The sequence below is a fragment of the Strix uralensis genome, chromosome 14 (assembly GCF_047716275.1).
Source record: "Strix uralensis isolate ZFMK-TIS-50842 chromosome 14, bStrUra1, whole genome shotgun sequence".
Lineage (NCBI taxonomy): Eukaryota > Metazoa > Chordata > Aves > Strigiformes > Strigidae > Strix > Strix uralensis.
This window is the reverse complement of record NC_133985.1, coordinates 24,069,815-24,092,663: the sequence shown is the minus strand read 5'-3', so window position 1 is coordinate 24,092,663 and position 22,849 is coordinate 24,069,815. Positions and strand designations below refer to the sequence as shown.

The window sequence follows — 22,849 nt, the reverse complement described above, 5'->3', positions numbered from 1 at the left end:
TAAGTATTTGAAATTTCACCATGTGGAATGAGATCATAAAATTATGCCTAAGCAGAATTTATTCTCTTCTGCAATGTTTTGACTTGCTGCTTCTTGATAAAGCAAACAGTGTTGCACATACCATGTTTAACTCCAGAAATTGGTACAATATGCCTAAAGCAGCTTGATGTGCCTCATAAAACAGAAACCTGGGGTGATACAATTATCCAAAATACTTCACTATATATTTTATGTGGAGGTATATGCTTTTGTTTAAAACAAATAGTTCTTTTAAATGTAAATTATCATCATGATTGGTTGTAATTTTTTTCCCCTGATAAACTTATATCACACAAACAGAAATACAGGATTTCTCAAAAGCAAAGTTCAGCCACTGTGTACCAGCTATAGCCTACACGAGTTATTCAGCCAAGGCTGCAGTTAACTTCATAAGGGCAGCATTTGTTTCACTTCTTTTGCTTTGAATCCAAAGATAGTTCATAGATCTCTTAGCTCAGATACCTCTTTCCTATCTGGAAAAAGGAATTTCTATTTTGAGAGGAGACTGCTGAGTCTGTTCTTGATTTCCCAATAACCCAGGGTGTTTTAGGACTCCTGTGGCTGGGTCTGGTAAGTCACTGCTTTGAACTGTGGTACATTTATATTCATCTCCCTTAAAGAATGCAACACCTGTTAGTGAATATTTTCTGTTCTTCTCTCCATCTTGTCCTGCACAGAGTTTTGTCTACTTTGTTCCAAGTTATTTTCATTTGAATCCAATTCTAGTATACCCAACACACCTATGGTTACAGTGTGTCTTCTGGCATTCAAGTCTGTGGCAAAGAAAGTTGGAGTGATACTGAGAAGAGCCCAGGCATCCATTGGAGAGGTTACTCAGCAACGATGAGAGTGGGGTACTTGTGCCCATTTTCAGTACACATGTAGAGCAGACAATACCTATAAGCCAAGGGGGCTGTTCAATTATGTTTTACTTTAAACCTAATTTCATATTAAACTTTAATTGGGCTGAACGGTACTTCTCTGGATGAGTCTTGGGAGAGGAAATTAAGGTGTGTTATTATGAATAATCTGAATGCTGGTTAACACTGCTGAAGTGTTCTTAGTCAGACCAGAGCTATGAATTCTCAGCCTCTCTCACTACCCACCCATCACTATGGCATTCTCGTATGCGTGTGGCGTTGTTCAAAGAGCAAGAAAAAACATCAGTACATTAATTTATTCATTCGTCAAGATGAAAGGCAGTACGGCCGATTAAGATTCCAAGAGTAAGTAGAACCCTGTTTCGTTATTTTTTTCCTAAGTCCCCAGGCTCAGCTGTAAGTAGCTCTTACGAATTCACTTACCCTGGGAGACACACTGGTCGCCTGCTTTCTGCTCCTGTTGCAGTTGGTGGCAAAGTTCCCCTTTAGCACTGCACAGACGTACTGGTAAAGCAGTTTTCAACTGAAGACACCTTTTCTTATTTCAAGTAAGATTTTTTTTTTTAACTGCAGTTTGGTAGACATGTGGATAACTGTTCGATTAGAACTTCTTGTTATAGGGAAGGTAAATGGAGAGCTCAGTCCAACAGCTTTTCAATGGTTCTCTGTAAAGTTATTTCATGCAGGTGTTTCTCTGAGTTTTGCTATTTCAGATACCTCTTGTATTTGGCCCTCATGTTAGGCAGCTGTTGCATAATTAGCAGAGTCTTTCTTCTTACTATAAATGTACAGCTATATGCATATTGTTCTGTGATGAGGCCTGCTGGGAGATGCATTAATGACAGCCTAAGTGACTGTGGTGGCGGTTGTAAAGAGGCATGCTGCACAGGCAAAGTGAGTGGGCAGCAGCACCTGGGCTTCGAAAAGGGCTAGTTTTTTCTGTCTTTTGGAAAGTACTTTTCACAGTAACTGCAATAGGATTTCTGAACAAGTTGTAAGATCATCGGGGCAGAGACTACGCATTATTTTTTTTGTCTGTCTTATCCCTATGCTATGTAATAACTAATTGAGGGGAAGCCTTTATTTTGATGATTGGTTAGTGTGTGAGATTGCTGCTCTGGGTTTGAACTGAAATGTTACTGCTGAAACAGGACCTTTTGTTCTGAAATGCAGGTTAGAATTCTGTAGGTCATATCTGTCTCCATACATTAAAAGGAGACTTGTTACTGTGTTTTTTTGCTTTGTGATATTGATGGTAAATCCCATTTGATTTTTCTGGCTAAATAGGGTCTGTGGTTGCTCTTGGTGATACAAACAGTGCTCCACAGCTGGAGCACGCAGGGAACGGGGTCCACACTCTGCAAGTGACCTTTCTCTGTCAGCCTCACTATTAAGCTGCTGTCATAATGTCCCGATGCTGTCATTGTAGCATTCTAGAGAAGATCAGGGATGAGTAAAGGGCCACAAGAAATGCTTGTACCTTCAAATGAGTGTTTGGTCAGCTTCACTGGAACAGCCTCAGAATTCCCTCTTGGGTTAAAACACAGGGAAGTGAAGTTCCTTTCTTTCCCTTCCTCCCACTGATGCATGCAATTTTTTGTTGAGTTAAACAGACTTTTACATTTGGAGGTCTCTTTACTTCTGTTTGAGCACAGATTATGATTTGGTTTGTTTTGTACCTGAAGTAAATAGAAAATGAAAATTGATGTGCAGCCTGACAATAATGCAGGAGAGCTTGCCTGGAATCCAGCATCAGAGCACCAATCGTTGTTCCTGCACAGTTTCACCACTGTCGCTGCAGTACGTGCTACCTCCTTCTTTGCAGTCTTCATCTTTCAGCACTTTACCCATCTCCAAACAGATAAACCAGATCTTTCCCAACATTGCAAACCAGATCTCCAAACATTCTCTCTGCTAGCAGCCACAAATGGGAATAGTAATGCTATCGAACGAAAGCGAATACAGGGATGATGATGATGTTTGTCTAATGTCCAGAATTTTATTTTATATGGTTAACAACCAGATGTTAAAACCCAGTGGTGATATTACGGTGTGATATTGCCATTCCTTGCATCATTTGTAAACTAGGATCTTATCCTCCTGAAGGCATAGGCACTCATTTCTCACCCTGTGGCAGACTGTAAGGTACTAGACACTAAAAATAAATCCTTGTGATCAACATCTTGAGTTGCTTGTGCCTTAGATTTAGTGGCCGGTATCTTGCCTTATTCTGTAGCTAGAAAGCACAATTTATTTGGGAGGTTGATAGCCTTAGAAGCATTCTGGAATTATAAATACAATAGAACTATTCAGTCGGAAGGGACTTACAACAATCATCTAGTCCAACTGCCTGACCACTTCAGGGCTGACCAAAAGTTCAAGCACGTTAGGAAGGGCACAGCCCAAATGCCTCTTCAACACCAACAGCCTGGGGGCATCGAGCCCCTCTCCAGGGAGCCCGTTCCAGTGTTTGACCACACTCTCAGTGAAGAAATGCTCCCTGATGTCAAGCCTGAACCTGCTCTGATGCAGCTTTGCTCCCCTGGTGCGAGGACACACAATTCTTCCATTGTTCTGATTTTTGGCTTCTCTGAGATCATGTTTTGCAGATTGTTTCTCTTGTTTTTAAAACAGCTGTATGCAAGAGTAGTGGGAGTGCAACATAATTTTATTTAATGGCTTGTTAGGCTGGTCCAATTCTGAGTCACAAGCTGTCAGTACAACTCTCCTGTGTTGCCCGTGGATGTGGCACGTTAAACCTGAGATCAACAGAGAGGGTAAAGTATGTCTGAGTCCCACAGAGGATAATGTGCCCAGGATTATTTCCCTGGGACTAGGAGGAGCTCAGGAGTACTGTGTTAAAGGCTTTTTTGAGCTGATGTAGGTTTGCACTGTTGGCAATGTTTTGAAATCCATGGACAAAGAAAAACTACCAAGTAACTAGTATGTGGAAAAGACCTAGTCTGAACTTATGTCTTTAGATGTATGCAGCTGAACGTAGGTCTATGTCTAGCCACACGTAGAAGTTGTATAACATAGCGTGTTTACTGGGGCAGGAGCAAAATTTACATTGTGCATATTATTTTCTAAGTGTGTGACCTTGACCCTCTTTGCACCCACAGCCAAGTTACATTGCCATGTGTAGTATGTTTGCCCCCTAACATGAAGTTCGTTTTGCAGGCGCAATTTGGGCATCCCATTTCAAGTGGATCCTGTATGTAATTCACAGAAAAAGCAAACCCATTGTTCAGAAGACAAAAATGGTCTGACTAGATTCCTCCGATGCACTTAGCTTGTTTTACTGTAGTAAAATGGCTAAGATTCTTACTACAAATGGGGAGAGTCGAGCAAGGAACTGTTGCAATGCTGCCAGAGAACGATGGCCTCATCTATTTTCCTGACAAGGCCCCGGGCGATTTCCATAATATAAATATGGGCTCGCCTGTCCATTTGCAAACTGGAGCATGTCTGCCTGTGGCTGTTTGATTGGTATGTGCTCATGCCTCTTCATACGTGGCTGAACTTCCCCTGCAAAGAGTGTGTTGTTTCTCTTGTGCTTCTGCTGCTATTCCAGTGAGACTGGGAAGGCATTTTCTGCAACTTGTCTTGTTTATTGCAAACCAGAACAGAGAAGGGAGCCAATTTGGAGCCTTCAAGTGTCATGACAAAGCCTTCCCTAAAGACAGATTGTTTTGATATAGCCTGACCCCAACTTGTCAAATTAACATTCAATATAATAATAGTGATTTTTACATATTTACAGGGGAAGGTGGCAAGAGGGCTTTCTACTGATACTTTTTTAGAAAGCATCTTCCATGTAAGCATAGAAACCACATTACAAACATGGAGCATTTCCCCCAGATTGACCTCTGGACTGCCTTGAATACAAGACTCTTGTTCAGTGCCCCTGTTTGGGGCTGAGCCTGCCTGGTGGTTACACTGAGAAGGGTATCCGGTGAAATGTGCCTCGAGTGCAGTTTGCACAAGCTTCTAGCCTTGAAAAATACAGTGGGAAGGCTTTCGTACAGGCTGCTAAACTCTACCCTGCCCCAAACTTGGAGGTATCTTTAGTGGGATTGATTTGTCCTGGATCCTTTTGGGTGAGGGGTATGACTTACCTTATCCTGATGTGAGCAAGCAAGCATGTCTCTGAGCTGGCTGCAAAGGCAGCTTCAGGGGATCAGCCCAGGCAGGAAACCTGCGTTAACAGATGAATCCTGCCCCTACTAATCCGTCCTGGTTGGCCTCACCACCTCAGAGGCTGAAGACCCTTTCGCCTAAGATCATGCTAGCCTTTCAGTGGAGCTTGGGGGAAGCAGCCTGTGGTGTGTTCAGGTCCTGCTCAGGCCTGCAGTACTAGAGCCAGGTCTGGGGTCTGGCTGTGGCCATGGACACGGCTGCCTGACTGAGGTGGTTTGGGCTCTCTGGACTGAGCAGAGCTCAGCTCTCAGCAGCCGTTCCAGAGCTACCTCTTCATCTGCCAAGAGTTCTGACTGACAACCCATGTGCTGGCACGGTCTGTGTCTTGTGTTAAGGAATTGCTCACCTGGAGGGCGCTTAATTGGGCTTTCCTGGGGAAGGGATGCCTGGCTTAAAAAGAAATTTGAAATGGAGCAATCATTCCCAAGGCCTCAGTGGCAGGATATACACTGCAAGAGGGAAGAAAAAGCATTCAAAGCTGGCTGCATTCCCCTGCTTTTTTTCACCTTCAGCCTGAACTTAGGTTTTAAGGTGTAATCAATAGGGAAATAAGTGACAGGAGAGGGATTGTACTGTCCTTTATATTCTTTGCTTCTGTGATTCTAGGTGTAACCTGTGGAGGCTTTGTGTCTCTCAACGGAGACCCATATACTTCAAGGTGCTAGACATACTCGGCTCTTTTCCTGCTCTGGACAGTATAATGCACAGGCAATTTAACAGAAAATAAAAGCGTGACAGCTACTGATGAAAATGATAAACCGATCCCGAACATCCCTGAAGCAGAGGCACAGGGCTGTGTAATGCTTTGGTATCTCCACCTACCTGAGGGCCCAGAACACTCTGGTTTGGGGGGAGGGGGCTGTGGTGGTGAGGTACTCATTTCTTCTTTCTGGGGTGTTTCTATCCCAAGGTGTCTCTTGCAAAGGCAGAGGAAGGCATTTCTCCACTTCCATAATTTGAAAAACCTGTTTTTGTAAATAAACTGTTAATTGGCTTGGAGAAAACAAAGCAAGCTGTGTGACTAGAGGAGAAAGGGAGAAAAATGGACTAGCCACAGGTTATCATTGGGAGCAATGTTCAGAGCAGGTTCCTTTGCCACTTCAGATAAAGGATAACAGTGTTATCTGGGAGCATGTGTAGGTGCAGTTTTCTTCTATACTTTTTCTAGCATATCACTGAACACAGGCATTAACCAGAAGGTAACCTAAAATGCTGGGGAAAAGAAAGAGCTAGAGCAAACACAAATAAAAAAAAAAAAAATTTAAAGGAAAGCATGGATGCCAAAAGAAAAGTAATAGCAATGGGTGAAATTTGTTGGAAGGAAAACAGAAGATTGAAGAGACTAGGTAGGAAGAAGCTTCTAGTGGGATTGCTCATCCAGTTGTACTTGTCTTTTTACACTCAGTCTTAAAGATTACAGAGTGCTTTCCTTGAGGCATTTATGTTTTTTATGGCTTGTTCTGCCACAGGAAGCAGCACACCGTTATCTGCACACTCGCTGCTTGTCATACTATGAGACTAATATTGCTTCAGACCTCTGGGAGTGTGAATATAAATAAACTTCTACCTGCTTGTATCATGCAGCTAAGCTTGAATTGATCCTAAAAAAACCCCAGACACAAAAACTAAAACCAACCAACCAGCAAACCTTGAGATTCAAATGTGCCTCTTCACATGGTAGCAGTTCTAATTAAGCTCAAGTGTAGCCATGATCTCTTGCTGATAAATACTCCACAGCCTGTAGCAATGTGTTACCACTACTCGTAAAAAGTGTGGCAGATTCTTCAGTGAATTAGTTTAGATTTTCATTCAAGATGCATGTCAAAAGAAATGTGTGCAGCTGTTACTTCAGAATTTACTGGATGGATTTTCTGGGGAGAGGGGCAAAATAGAATCTTTCCCTGTGAGCTCGACACTTAATTTATTATGCTTCAGGAATGGGTTTAAATGTGCTATTTTGGATGGAAATCTGCACATAGGATTTTAAAAAAATTTTTTTTAAGCCCTCTTTTGCTTAACCAGAGGTTTTCATGGTTCCAAGGGCTCCAACAATAATTCCTACAGATTATATTGACACGTGCTGGTAGAGGACAAAGCTGATAAGAGACACTCCAGCTGCTATTGTATTTTGCAGTCAGTCATTGTGAATAATACTGCCGGTCTTTTTGCTTACAGGCATCTGACAGATGCTTCTTGCAATCTCTGAATAGTTGCATTGCCAAATAGACTACCAGGTTTTGAAACAGTTATCAGGGTCATGTTATTCTCTGCTGTGGTGTTTTTATTTCCTTGAGTTGATATGTCTAATGGCATGAGCACTGTGCCCAATGTACTTGTCCTGTTTTTGGCTGGGATTGAGCTGATTTTTCTTCTTAGTAGCTAGAGTAGTGCTGTGTTTTGGATCCAGTATGGGATTTTGTATGAGAAGAACATTGATAATATACTATTTTTTTCAGTCGTTGCTCAGAAATCAAGGACTTCTCAACTCCCCGTGCCCTGCCTGTGCACAGGTGCACAAGAAGCTGGGAGGGAGCACAGCCAGAGCAACAGACCCAAATTGGCCAAGGGAATATTCTATATCATACAACGTCAGGCTCAGTGTATAGATGAGGGTTGGCCAGGAAGCTCCCGCTCTCTTCCAGGATAGCGGTTTGGGGATTTTTTCTCGTCCAGGATCACTAGCCAGGAATGGGCTGGGCGTTGGTCGGCAGGTGGTGAGCAATTGCATTGTGCATCACTCGTTTGTATATTTTGTTGTTACTACTATTATAATAACTATTATTTTAATTTTATTTCAATTGTTAAATTGTTTTTATCTCAACCTACAAGTATCCTTACCTTTTACCCCTCCAGTTCTCTCCCTTATCCCCCTGGGCAGGGGAGGGTGAGCGAGTGGCTGCATGGCGTTTGGCTGCCGGCTGGGTTTAAACCTGGGGTTTTTTCAGGGGTATTGTAACTGGGGGCAGCATAGGAAGCCCTGGGTGATACAGGACAATGTTCTCAGGACAGCAGGATCAGTATGGCAAGAAGTGAGTCTGCTTCCTTCAGTTCACAGTGACTCTTTACTGAGGATTCTGCTGTCGTTTCAAAGGGTGTGTGTCATTCCAGCAGGTTTCGTGGATGTGGTAGGAATGTCAGAGTGACCATGTGAATGTGAACATCTCAATCCCTGCTCGGTGCTGAGACACATGGACACAGAATTTTCTAGGGAGCTTATTAAATCCACATTTATTTTGTGGGTAGACAGAATACCTCTTTATCTGAGGCTGTCAGTCAGTGCCAATAATCAAGACAAATTCTAAACCTAACAACCTGACAACCCACCCCCCAAAAAAACCCCCAAAAAACCGCTAGGTATGTGGGACAGAGGAACACTTGTGTTCTTAGTGATATGGAAAAACCCCTTGGCTTCCTGATCTGAATACCTTGCTGATGTGCTTGGGTTTAAGCTTACCGTATCACTTTGGCTTAGGACAGAATTTTTCCCAAAAAAATTCAGTTGATGGAAATAATTTGTGGAATTGTTTTCTGTTTCCTTGGAAGTGGCAGAGGGGACAGCTTCTAGTCTGATACAGACTTTTGCATGTAATCAGTTCTCTGCTTCTACAGAGACCTGGAATGATGGTGAGGACTTCAGCACTTCCCCTCTCCTCCTGTGGCAGTGTTGTGGAGTCTTTGAGTTTGGCACAGGATCTTGGGTGGGACCAAGGGTTGGGAAGGGTAAGAGGAAGATATTATATGTTTGTAGATCCTTGAGACTAAACCTGCTTTGTGTTTACTTCCGTCTGCAAGGCTTGGATTAAATGACCTGTCCCTTCTAGTCCTGTTCTCTCAGTGTCACTAATCCTTACAGTAAACAAACTCCCATTTTCGTTGCGTGGTGCCCCTTTCTGAGAGCAGAAGAAGGGGTTATATGGAACCTCCACTAGTACGCCAGACTTGCATACAGAAGCCTGATTGTGCTGGGATCTCCCTTGCAGGTTTTCAGACAAAGATTGCAGTGTTTGGAGAAGTGAGCTATCTCTTGTGTTCTGTAACCATGTGAGCTGTCATGCTGCAGTGTCCACTAACAAATAATAGTATGTCTTATTTCTCACAGGGCTTCCAAAGCAGCTGAGACCAGGACCTTAAGGAATGTCATGCAGTAGGTGCTGAACTAACTGGCACTGAAAGGAACAGAAGAAGATGGCAGTCCGTATTTGAAATATTTAAGCACGTGGACTCTTGCTGATAAGAAACCATGTCAAAAAAAGGACGTAGCAAGGGCGAAAAGCCTGAGGCACTGATTGTTGCCCTACAGGCTGCCAATGAGGAACTCAGGACCAAGCTAACAGACATTCAAATTGAGCTGCATCAGGAGAAATCAAAGGTAAGTGAGGGTTTCGTTTTAAATAAGTGTCTGCGCTGAAGGAGAGAAACACATGCAAAAAATAGTCACAGGAATCAAGAAAGGCAATACAACTCCTTCTTAAAACAGTGATCTGATTCTTTCCCCACATACAACATTTTCTTATGTGAATGTCTTGTTGCAACCTTTTAAAATAGACAAGATTTGCAAGCTGCAACAAAGCGGACATCCTCACTCTTTCAAACTCATTCTTCATCCTTTCATTCATAGACATTTGATGACAATCTTGGAAAGCAAAAATGGTTTTCGATTCTTTTGTTTTCCCTGCAAGCTTTGGCATTCATGTATTGCACACGGGCAAGGCTTAGTTATTCTCTTAAGGAGCCCCAGGCTGGCTGCCAGAAAACTGATGGCCCAGGGAGCTTCTGTAATGCTTTCCACTATATTCTGAGTCTTGCTGCTTTTGTCATCTCTGCAGCTATGGAATTCCAATATGGGAGTTGCCAGTGCAGATTTTTATTACTAGACATCACTTCAAGGATGGCCCAAAATAATGAGAGTTACAAGAGTAGGAAAGTCTTGAAAACAAAACCAAAAAAAGCTTATCTGGAATATATTCGAATGCGCTTGAGTAACACTGTAAAGGAGGGGAACAGGACGGGAACAAAATAATGAAATTGCTTGCGTGCTTCAGTACCTCTCGGGATGCCCATCCGTAGGTGCTCTCATCTGTTCCTGTGACTAAATCGGACTGAGTGCTCAGGGTATTAAAGAAATTGTCATCATGGAGTAGTGGGGGCTAAAAACGACAGTCTCAGGAAGTAGATCACACTTCTGAATTGTTCTGCAGTTTGGATTGAGAGGAGCAGACATCACTGCAAATTTTATTTTCATCTGGATTCAGTTTTAGCTCTTTCCTCCTTTTTCCCTAGACATAAGCAGGTTCAGGTTGGACATCTTGGTACAACCTCATTTGTAAAATCAGGGTAGAAGCAGGATGCCAAACTGGGCAGTCACCCACAGTGTCAGAAGGACACTTTCTTTTAAGAAAGTGTTCATCCCACAAAGGGGCCAGACAAGTAGGATCTTTGGACTTCTCCGATCTCTGCTAGCAGTAAGTTCACTCTACCAGTGAATCCAAAGAGGGTAGAGAACTCTGGGCCATTGTGGTCTTTTATTGAACATGTCTCTCTTCCATTACTTCAGATGTAATAATCTTTTTCCCTCAAGGCCCTCATTCCCTTTCCCTTTCTTGCCATCAGAATGGTACATCGACAAGTCAGCCTCACATCTGATGGTGTTTCAGTTTAACGAACTAGGCAGCCTGGAAACTAATAGCCCTAAAACCAGGCATCCCCGAGCTCAGCTGGGTGGTACTCAGGCCCTGGCTGGGTCTGCGTTTGCGCCGTTGTGGATACCCACACTCCTTTGTGGACAGTTTAGCTTATCTTTCTATGCCGTGCCAGAATGGATCACTTAGAATAATCGCGCCTCATTCTGCAGTGCATTCAACTTCCTTTTTAATAAACAGGAAGAGGTGTATTACAAGATAGAAAAAGGGGCATCAGGCTCATTTTTAGTCACGACTATTCACAATCAAGGATGAACCTAGAATGAAAAAGGAGTGAAGGTAAACCAAGAACCTGTCCTAAGGACTTGGGGGTTGAGGGGCTAAGGTTATGTGTGGCTTTCTTCTCAGAAGTGATCTATGCAGTAAAGGCATTTTAACATCTCACGTGAATTGTACAGATGTGATTAAAAGAAACTGCTTTTTAGTCCCCGGCTGCACAATCTTCTTGTTGCATGTGACATGTGTTATTCCGCATAGTTACTGCATCGATAGCCTCTGAAGTCCTCAAGAGAAGTCAGTGGCAGTTGCAAGTGCAGACCACCTTTAAGAAGACATATGTATCAAATACTTTGCTTTGAAAAGTTTTGTGCATCCTAGAGCCCTGTGGAGGGAGTTCTAGGAGAATCTTTCAGATTTGTTTTCTACGGAGCCTTCTGAGGAAGATTCCTCTCATTTTTAGAGTCTGTTACTTGTCAGAATGACTTTGGTGGTTGAAACCAAAGTAAAAGTGTGCTTTCAAACTCTTCTGATGGCTTCTTTTGGGAAAGGTATATCTGAAATAAGATGGGGATAGCATGGAAGGAAAAAAAAAGTCAGTGAGCTCTGTATGTAGCCCATTGCACTTCCTACCTTCGCTAAATCCTCTCCAAGTGATCAGTTAGGCCTGCAGGCTAGACCACCGGTGTCTCTTGGAGGGTTTTCAGATGACCTACTACTATGCTTATTCATATTGACTGTTTTTTCCCCTGTTTTTTTTCTTTTGGAAAAGTTTGCTCACTGTTCCTCATTCTTTGTGGCCTTTATTTAAAAAGGAATTAACGAGGAAGTTCTTACAATCTTTGAAACCACATTTTTTTTTTTCACTGTAAATAACAAACCTGCCGAATTTGCTTTGAACTGAACAATCCTTATCCGTTGCTTTCCTTTGGTGTAGGTTCACACAGGTCTCTATTGTGGAATTTCTCAGGCGTATGAAGTTGCATCTAGAGATATGTTAGTGTGAGTGTACTGAGGGCTGGTGGGTTGCGCTCTTAACTTTGATTCCAAAGCTATAGACAAAGAGCTTTTAAAAAACTGTTGTTAATGAAGGGTAGCAAAGGACATACTTTAAGTAAAGCTAGCTGTTCCATAAGCATAATAACCAGTGAGGCATGCTTTTCTGTAGAGGTGTCTAAGAAGTGACTACAAGTGCCTGTTAAAACTATGTATGGTGAAGAACATCTGTAAAAGATGAAATGTTTCCTGGACTTTCAGACTTGCACCTTATCTCAGATGGTATCGTGTAGAGGCAAGCACTTCTCTCTCACCTGATTGACTGCCCATGGTCATGAAAGTTGTAGGAACCTTGGTATTTCTGAGCCCTCTAATTTTCTGGTGAATTTGACTGATGGGTTAAAGTCATTAGACAAATGCACACATATACACGGAGTCTTATTTCCTAAGGAAATGTTGAAAGTATGTGTAGTGTCACTGGGGCAAGACACCTGGAGAAGACAGGGTTGTTTTGGCTTGAGGAATGACAGTGTAAAATCTGCATGAATGCCCCGGGAATTGGCCCATATTTTGTTGTAGGAGCATGGAGGATCACCTGGGGTCTGCTGCAGGGTCTTCCTCACTTTGACATGGCTGTGTGTCTGGTGGGCTTGTTTTGATAGCATTGTGTTGGTAGCAGGTGACTCTGATTTTATCTCAATGTAGGTTGCTAAACTTGAAAGAGAGAAGACTCAAGAAACTAAGCGCATCCGTGAGGTGGAGCAGCGCAAGCAGACGGTGCAGATCACAGAGCTGAAAGCCAAACTCCATGAGGAGAAAATGAAGGAGCTGCAGGCCGTGAGGGAGAACCTCATCAAACAGCACGAGCAGGAGATGACGCGGATGGTGAAAGTCCGAGACAGCGAAATCCAGCGCCTCAAGTCAGCGCTGTGTGCGCTGCGGGACGGGAGCAGCGATAAAGTAAGGACAGCGCTGACTATTGAGGCTCGTGAAGAGGCCAGAAAACAGTTCGACTCCGAGCGCCTTAAGCTTCTGCAGGAAATTACTGAACTGAAGTCTGCCAAAAAGCAGGTAGATGAGGCCCTTAACAATATGATCCAAGCCGATAAGATCAAGGCGGGGGATCTTCGGAGTGAGCACCAGTCCCACCAGGAAGCCATTTCCAAGATCAAATGGGAGAGTGAAAGGGATATTCGCCGCCTGGTCAGTAACCAAAACAGTTGATGTGTTCTCTTACGCTGTAGTGAGTTTGCCTCTGTGCTTCTTAGCTTTCTGTGAGTAACAGAACTCTGCAACGCACCTCAGTTTGCAAAAGTATCACAGACTCCTGGCTGTCATTTCTCAGCCGTAAATAGATGGTGGGGGGTTGGCTAGAGCAACCACCGTGATGGCAGCTAACGCCTTCACGTAAGAGTGCGTGCCCGAGTCCGTAAGGGCCCGGCTGGCTGAGTGGTAACACCTGTGCCATGTCGAGTGTTAGAAAAGGGTGTTTGTGTCTGCACTTGCAGTCTGTTAGTTTCTCTATCTCTTGTGATGGCATCCTAAACACATTAAACCATGGCAGGAGGGGAGATGTGTTTAGGTTTATTCTTGGCTTAGCCTTCAGTGATTACTGGGGAAAATGAACAAAATGAGGCCCACGTCAGCAATGGTGCAAGTTGCCATGTTTCCCCATCATCCGGGGAGCTGGACCTGCTTGGGACAGCGGAAGGTGGAATTCAAGATTTCACAGTTAAGTAAAAGAAATGGTAACTTAAATTGTCAAGAATGATTTTTTTTCTTTTTTTTTTTTCTTCCTCCTCCCCCCCCCCCCCCCCCCAAGTCTGTGTACTGGAGGCATATTCTTGTGTTGCCAAAATGCTCAGTAATATAGTACAGACTAGTAGTAGTGGATTCTTCCCATCTGCCCTCTGAATTTTGACCCTTCTTCCTTTAATCCCCATTTGCAGTTCTGTGTAGCCATGAGAACAAACTACTTTTCTTTTTTTTCTCATCTGAAATTGAGGATCTATTTTCAGGGTTTTAATATAAAAAGGAACTATAGCAAAATTCAGGATATAAACTGAGCCATCTAGTAACATTAAGATCAACTCAGGTTCCACTTACGTATTGTATGATTTTATCTTTAGCAACTGATGAAAGGCTTTTTAAAGGCTACTTACTTGCATAAGAACCTTGAACAAGTCCAGAATTACTTTTATCTGACTTGCAGTGGATTTGGAAACCACTTGTGTATTGTCAGAGTGGGGGAAGTTACATCAGAGTGACATCTAATTAATGGAGATCAGAATCTAGCCCTGCTCATTTGAAAAATACTTTGGGGAGGATTTCAGCAAGCCTAGAAAGCTGCAAGACCAGAAAGCATCTCTGGCAGCTTCAGGCAAAATTCAGCATAGATACAATTTTTGTTTTCAGGGAATGATTCATATCGTTCCCAGATAATAGTACTTCTGTTTTGCCAGAGTGATTTGCAAATTCTGGTTCACCAGATTTTCTTGAGCTCGGTGACGTTAGCAGCTTTGTATCAATTTTTATGGTTGCAAGGCTTGTATGGCCTGATCTGATTCTAAGTTTTAATCTGAAGTTTTCCTCTCAGCCATCATTCTTAAAGTTGCTGTGAGGTGAAATAAGAGGCCCTTTTTTTTTGGATAGTCCTAGGATATGAGGCGGAAATGAAGTAACAATAAAATGAATATCTTTGACTTTGCACTCAGCAGAAGATTAATAAAGTGACGATGAGCTTATAAGAAATACTGGGTCTGCACAGATCTGTTTGTGAGAATCGGACCATAACCTCGACTGTCTCAGCTAATGTAGCTCCATTTACACGAGCAGGAGCTAGTCTAAACTTTTTTGGGATTAGAATTTATATTTATTTTTTCACGGATATGAATAACTGACCAAAATGCAATGTGAAAGCCTGAACTCTTCATCCCATTATCCATTAACACATCATGCCATGCTCAGTTCCTGGCCTTCATGGTGAATCCGCTGCTGTGCCCCTGTACCGTTATGGCTGAATCTCAAAGTGTATTGTTTTACAAGCCTGGTGCAGTATGATGATGCAGATTTAAGCGGTGAATGCTACTATTAAATAAATCATATACTGCTAGATTGCAGAAGGGAATGCTGTTGCCTTTACGCAGTAATATTGTTGTTCTGGTGCTTCTCTCATTCAGATGGACGAGATCAAGGCTAAAGACAGGATCATATTTTCCTTGGAGAAAGAACTGGAGACACAGACAGGCTATGTGCAGAAGCTGCAGCTGCAGAAGGAAGCTCTGGATGAACAGCTCTTCTTGGTGAAGGAGGCAGAGTGTAACATGAGCAGTCCCAAGAGAGAGATCCCAGGAAGGGCTGGAGATGGTTCGGAGCACTGCAGCAGCCCTGTACGCAGGTTTTACTGGCCCCTGCAAAACAGAAACATGGCTGAGTTTCTCTTAAATATATTCTCAGGCCCTGGGAAAACATTCTCACTTTTATTCACTACAGGGAAGTTACGTCCATAGATTCTTCAGAGAGAATTCTAGTGGGTCAAAGGCTGTTTCCTCAGTTGCTCTATTTACAAATATAAAACATCTTAAATAATCAGTGCCTCTTTGAAAGAATCATTCCATGAACATGACTACGTGGAGAGCATGCATCCTAAGAACAGATGGAACTGGAAAGATGGACAGGGAGAAGGCTGGGGTGGGGAAGGAATCTGGGAGACTCTTAGGAGATCCTTCTCTTTCTCTGTCTTATTCTCCACGTATACAGCCCTTGCTGTCCACAAAGCATACAACTCACTGGTTGTGTGACTAAATATATTATGTTTACACAACAAATGTATAATACACATATTTACACATACACAAATGAGGAATAGGAAAGTAAATGCAATTGATGCTGAAAGGGATGTCCTTTTTCACCTGACATAGTGGCTCAGCAAATAGAAGCAATGTATAGGAAAAGGTAATAAAAATTAGAATCTCTTAACTTTTTGCTTTTTCTTCCCCATTATAAAAAAAATTGACTTCTGATTGGTTATTTTCTCCTTATTTTTTTAAACAGCTGAAAATTTTCAATTAAAGCATCCCCAAAGCAGATACATTCTTCCAAAAATAGATGTTTTTGCCAGCATGTTCAACACTGTAAAAATCATAAATCTATCTTAATGATGACAGCTTATGTTGATTGATGTGTGGGTTTTGAGAATTCTTTTCCCAAGCATGTATTTTGAAAAGAATCAGTAACTGTATTATGTTGTTGCCAATGAACAGGACTTGCGCAGAAACCAGAAGAGGATAGCAGAGCTGAATGCCACAATCCGGAAGCTGGAAGACAGGAACACGTTGCTCGTTGACGAACGAAACGAACTGGTGTGTGAGCTTTGTACTGTCAGAGGAGGGCAGGGAGCCATAGGGGAAGGTGAAGAGAGGAGGGTCCAAGGATGGTAGCCAGTGATGAATATGTCTCCTCCCTCGCTCAGGAAGCTGAGGATGATTTTTTTAATCCTAGAATTAAACAGTAATTTCACTGAAGTTATATGAGTACAAAATCACAAGGAGAGTTGAGGCAGAGAGGCTTGTAGGTTTCTGTGTGAGTGCTTGTGTTCCCTCCTTGACTTCTTGAGCATACAGTAGTGTATGGTGAGACATGTAAATGAAATAATGTCTGTAGTCCAGTATTTGACCAGGTTGAGAATAGTTAAGTACTGGAACTAGGGAGAATGGACAACAGTGGATTTATCCCTGTATCTGATTTGCTCCTAGGTGGTGATACCTGTTTGTTGAAGTCAGCACCCTGGCTTTTTAACCTCTCCATATTGCTACTTCTGTGATTAAGGATAAGGGTGGTGAAATTCAATTCTTGGTTATTTTTTTTTATTCCTGAGCTAGGACTCCTAATGCACTCCTTTCATATCAGTTTAGCTGGCTTGGTTGTCCTCAATGTTCTTAGTGTGATACTTGCAAAATAATGTCTTACCAAGATTGCAAATTACAGATATGTTCATGTATGTCTCTTCAGAAATGAGAAGCTCTCAACCCCCAAATTTCTGTGATACTGAGTAGCTTGGAGTCAGCGTGATTAACTGTTGCATGTCGTTAAATATTCAGCCTATTTTTTCACAAGGAAAAAAAAAAAAATTTAAAAGGCTTCTAAGCTGTATCTTGCTCAGTGTGAGTACAGTGAACACATTTTGTTAAATGTGACCAGGAGTACTGCTAGAAATACCATACACTTTAAGATGCATTCAGGCTAGCAACAACTAACTTCATTCTTAGGGTAGGACAAGTGGTTGGTTTGCCCACAACTGCTCATCAAAGGTTAACCACTTCTAGCTGCTCCCCCCTTTTCTGTTAGTAGAAGGGATCTTCAGGTGCTTGCTAACCTGCTTCAGACAAAATCACTGGGTTAGTTTAAATAGCCTCGTAAGATGATGTGATGATGTAAGCAAATGTGATTAACTGTCCTGAATAGCTACAGAAAACTCTTGCAGTCCTTCCCTCAGCAGAACTGCAAGGGGCAGGAACCTCCCAGTGACGACCAGTAATACAGAACTGGGACAGTGACTTCGTTAGGTAGATTATCTGGGCATGCAGATGATGTCTTTCCACTGCCACATGCCACCTTCCTTATCCTCCCTTAGAAAAAGAAATTATATGTATAAAACACTCAGTATTACTGGATGGAACTAATTTTTCAGAGGAAGAGATCTTGGTTAAAACTCTAGTTGTACCAATACTGGAACTTCCAAGCATACCCTAAGATATCTTCCTATCTATAGGATTTGTTGTTCAAATCTTATGTGATTTGTTGATTAAAACAAAGTTCATTGTGCATATGCACAACTATTTCACTGTGTGGCATTAAAAAAAAAGACTTACAACTATGCTGTTATCGCTGCAATCCCGACTGAGTAGGTACCTATGCAAATCTGTCTTTCAATGAGAAAATAAATGGGTTTCTTGCAGATAAAGCCCAGATCATTTTGGACTTTGCAGCAGCTTTGCAGTTGCCTGACTGTGTGTTGGGTCGCTTCATCTCTATGCCTGCGTTTTCTCATAGATAAAGCCATCTCTTGGAGACAGATATGCACAATCATGCTTTGAGGTTTATAGATACGGAAGCTGTAAGCATCAGTTCCATTAGATCACTTTGGCATTTTACTGGGACAGTAGTTCAACAGGGAGATAACAAAAATACTTCTAACAAAGGAGGGAGAAAAAATATCTTTTATTTGGATTATTTACAATTATTAATTGCTATTATCAATCCAGTTGAAGCGTGTCCGAGAAGCTGAGAAACAATGTAAACCTCTTCTGGAAAAGAACAAGTGCCTCACGAAGAGAAATGATGAACTTATGCAGTCCTTGCAGCGCATGGAAGATAAACTCAAAGCAGTCACTAAAGAAAATATAGAAATGGTTGGTACTGAAGAGCAAAATGAGGATTGCTGTATGATCTATGTTACGGTGCCCACATCTGCATAGCGTGTGCATGTCTGTACACAGAGAAGATGTGTTGTATATAGTGTGTGATACTATTGATAATGTACAGCCATGGTTAGGTCTGTAGTAGACTTACGTATATAACATTGTGTATCATGCATACATGTGCAATATATTTAAGTGAATTCATAAACAATATTTAATACTGTCCCCAAAATTAGAATATTGAGTTTCAGTTGTTTTTTAAAAAAAAAGAAAAAGAAAAAAAATAGTCGTATCATTGAGTCCTATCCCACTGTGCTCTTTTGTGTCTGGAACTCAAAAAGGAAGCTGTATGAGCGATGTTTTCAGCCAGCATGATGTACATGTTCTTGTTAGAGCTGATGATGGCAAAGTTCTGGTCTGCCACTGAGCACATACAGTTTTTCCATGAAACACGTGCACGGTAGATGGATGGGGAGAGGGAGAACAGTGGCGTTAGAAATTTGCCTGAGGTTATGAATTTCACATATCGGGGCTGTATGAAGCGGGGTCAAAGCAGTTATGTCTGTATATCCTTCAAATGGAACTGCCCTGAGTATCAGTCAGAATCTGGTCGCTGCACATGCACTGGTGTTGCTCTGGCATTAATGAGGAGGTGGAAGTTCTGGTTGCCTGGGATGACTTCCCCTCCTAGGGGTGTTTGTGTGTCTTGTCTCTGGCTTGCAGGAGCCACTGTCCTGGTCTTGAGCAGGCTGGCTGTTCTGCAGTGGATGCAGCTTTCCTGCTGATTAGATGAGACGATCAGATTCGTTTGCCTGTCTTATACCCTTCCACAGCTGTGGTAGTGCAGGTCACAGCCCCTTGGGCTCGCCCACAGCAAAGAGAGGGGATGGGGGAGCCTGTGTGCATTAGACATCAGTGGGCAGCACCACTGGTACAGACGTGCACACGCAGTGCAGATGATCTGACTCGGCTCCCTGACGTCGGCTCTTCACACTACGGATGCCCAAATTATGGAAGTTAGCAAGCTGTGGGTGGCTAGTGTTGTTCTCATGGGCTGTAGCCATCTCTTCTCCCACATATGCTCAGGAGCAGGCAGGATGTAGACTTCTAGTTAAAATAGATCTAGTACCACATTTTTTGCCTTTCCTCCTCTCCTGGCCGGGTGCATGTCTTTCACGTGACTAGAGCATGTCCATTTCCTCCCGTGTGTGGTCACGTGAGGGGTATCGGTAAGGGCATGGGGTCAGGGGAGTAGGTAGTACTTGCAGGGAGTTCATCTCTGTTTGCCACATGTTGGGGCATCTTGATGCATGGCAGAGGAAGAGCTATGGTATGTGACCAATAAGGGCTGCTGTAGGGGAGATACTGCCCACACGATAAGGAGATATAAAGCTTTGTTGTTCTGGCTGAAGAACTCAGCCTTGCTGTGCTGCTTTATTGTTAAGAAGTGCTGATGGGTATTAATGAAGTTATAGAAATGGTGTAGCTGAAGCATATTTAAACGGCTGTACAGCTTAAAAGAAAGATAATGTCTACTTTTTAACTGAAAGCTGGTCTCTTTGTCTTTTAATTGCTGGATCTTATTTTATGTGTTTCTTCTTACCACAGAGAGAAAAAATGACATCACATCCTCCTTTAAAGAAATTAAGATCTCTCAATGACCTGGATCAGGCTAATGAGGAACAAGAAACTGAATTCTTAAAGCTTCAGGTCATAGAACAACAGAACATAATCGATGAGTTAACAAGGGTATGTCCAGAGCACCAGGGGGTTAGGAATGATTCCTGTGTACAGTTCACCACTGATAGTATTTCTTCTTATAACTAGAGGTCGGAGGGTTAATATCTTACTTTTAACACCTGTAAATGTTTAGATGTACGTGTGCATGGGTACGTTTTAACTGAATTTCTAGGGGGGTACCAGCCCCTACAACTCAAAAGTGTAACTCTTGTGTGATTTGAGCTCTAGAAATGAATGCAGACTAAGAACCGTGGAGCTTGGGAAGATCCCTATGTGTTCACAAGGCAGGGCTGTGCCAAGCTGTTTTACCATTATTTCTAAGCTACCATTAAAAAGTTTCCTTAACGAGAGGCAGGCACACAGTGCGGTATCACGTGCTGGGAAAGCGTGTGCTGCTAGACGGTGATTCACTAGTTCTTCTGTCATTTAATACCGACAATCCCGTTTTCAGCTGACTTTGCGTTATGATGTTGAGGGGAAGGAGAGAGTCCAAAACAGGCTGTTGCCTCTTCTCAGGCATCATTTCTAGGAGTGGTGAGACGACACTACCATCACGTAATGACTTTGGGACAGAGCAGCGTCTCCTGCAGGAAGGCAGAGAGCCTCTCATGCAGAGCCCAGCCCAGTCCCCTGCGGCAGGCCTCCCAGTGATTTTAACAGGAAATCCATCAGCGCCTGCCGTTTGACAGCAGCAACTGCACAACAAGGGGTTTTTTCAGATAGCCCATCTTACCTTCTTTAAGTGGTTTTCAGGAGGATATGAATCCTCTCTTCCACCTGGAATCAGGTTTCTGTTTGAACAGAGGAGCAGAGGGTTGGTGGAAGCCCAGTGATTTATTTCCTCTGTAGATTTGGCCTTCTACAGCTGCAAACAAGAGAAGAGTAACTTTTTAATCTTACTTTCCAGGACAGGGAGAAACTCATTCGTCGCAGAAAGCATAAAAGGAGCTCAAAGCCAATTAAGGTAAGCGGAAAAATTGTTTTCAGCTTATAAAAATACTAGTAGACTCTGTAGGAAAACACACTTTAGCAATCTGATTAGAGAGAGCTTTGTGGATTATAACAATCTGCTTTAGTGATCAGGTTTATAAACACCTTAGCTTGGGAGAGCTTTTTAAGTCCACTTTGAAATACAGGTTTTTTTCATTTTTTTCAGCAAAATGGGGCTTTTTCCACCCCTCTCTGAAATAGTAATAATCTTCCTTCCATCTGGTTTCTATAAATATTGGTCTCAAGGTCTATTATGCTGAGATGTATTTACATTTCCAGAGACCTTCCCATCTGTCTTCTGCTATCAATTTTTCACAGCACATACGGGCTAAAACAAAATCCTTGTGCAACTTTATTCTTCAAGTGGAAACTTCTGCCTGAGAAATTGAGTGTCATTCTCTCCTGCTCAGTTCCACAGGCCTTTGGCTACCCCTTGTATTACCCTGAACTGGGTCAAGTCCAAAGCTGGTATTACAACAATTTTAGAGCTGAGTAGTCAGTAGTGGTTCAAATAGCTCCTTTATCAGCTAGGTGTGAAGAATGACTTTGCAACAGCCACATCTCACCTCCAGAAAGCAGAAATACTGTGTAGGAAACAGAGCTTGGTTGCTCTTTTTCCTCCAAGCCCATCCCTTAGTACGTCAGCCGTGTTATGTGAAAATAGCCCAACTCTCTCTCCTACACACAGAGAATTTCAGACCAGTAAATCCTAGATGTGTCATCACATTGTTTCTATATGGGTTTTGAAGCAATACACAGCAGACAGGGACTAAAAAGTATTTTCATCAGTCAACTTTATTTCTAAGACAGAGATTATAACATGGGAAAAAATGGCTATTGTCTTCACTTGGAAAAATAATGAACAAAAAAAGATAATATGTGCAAAAGGTTATTGGCATCTTTGGTACGTGTTTCTTTGTGTGATTAAAATTCCAGGTTTAGAAGGTTGTAACCTGTCAGCAAAAGTGAAAAATGTTGCAGAGCAGAAGTGCATCTTAAATACTCGTTGATCAGTTTGTCTGCAGAATTATTCAGAAGCCAAGTATGTAAATGCTCAAATCTATACCCTAAACCCAAGCCTGCAGGGTCAAGCATCTGTACCTTCATAGAACATGACTCACAGTTTTCATTTGATGTAAGTCAGTTACTGAGACTGGAGATAGTGAGGTGTCAGACATACAACCAAACTGTGTAGTGTGAGCAGTCTCTTACAACGTGTGGCCGTTACTCTAGTACTGGAAAGATGCGTAGGATAAAAGTTCCTTCACTCTAGTTTTGTATCAGCATAGCTTTCACTCACACCAACAGCAATATCAGGGAGAGAAGCACTGAGATATTAAAAATATCAGCAGTGCCTCAGGCAAGCAGGAGGGTTCCCTCTTCTGCACACGTTTCCAGCTCTTCATGGTGTTATCTCTGCACACCAGTCTCCCTGCGTGTGGACAGATGCCTTCTGAACAGCTTTAGGGTTAACAAACAATTATCCTATCTTCCTGCAAGGGCAGAGATGTTTCCTTGGCGTGTTCCTGCTCCCATTATGTTTTTCAAGTTTTAGACTGAGCCAGATCCTCAGCTCAGAAAAATTAATGAGCAAACTCCTCCTCCAGCAGCCCAAGACCTGCTCTTCAATATGGTTCCCTTTGGGTTTGTTTGGAGATGGTAATTGCAG

General features: G+C 42.5%; 1 protein-coding gene across 5 annotated transcripts in view; it reads left to right on the top strand.

The window, feature by feature from the left end:
- JAKMIP2 (janus kinase and microtubule interacting protein 2) overlaps positions 1-22,849 on the top strand; it is a 57,576-nt gene that overhangs the window by 11,734 nt on the left and 22,993 nt on the right. For all 5 annotated transcript variants that reach the window (XM_074883510.1, XM_074883513.1, XM_074883512.1 and 2 more), the window contains 7 exons: positions 9,220-9,489; positions 12,737-13,234; positions 15,211-15,420; positions 16,294-16,392; positions 18,295-18,441; positions 20,059-20,199; positions 21,098-21,154. In XM_074883510.1, coding sequence (XP_074739611.1) covers positions 9,361-9,489; positions 12,737-13,234; positions 15,211-15,420; positions 16,294-16,392; positions 18,295-18,441; positions 20,059-20,199; positions 21,098-21,154 — 1,281 coding nt within the window. In that variant the 5' untranslated portion in view covers positions 9,220-9,360. The remainder of the gene's footprint in view (positions 1-9,219; positions 9,490-12,736; positions 13,235-15,210; positions 15,421-16,293; positions 16,393-18,294; positions 18,442-20,058; positions 20,200-21,097; positions 21,155-22,849) is intronic.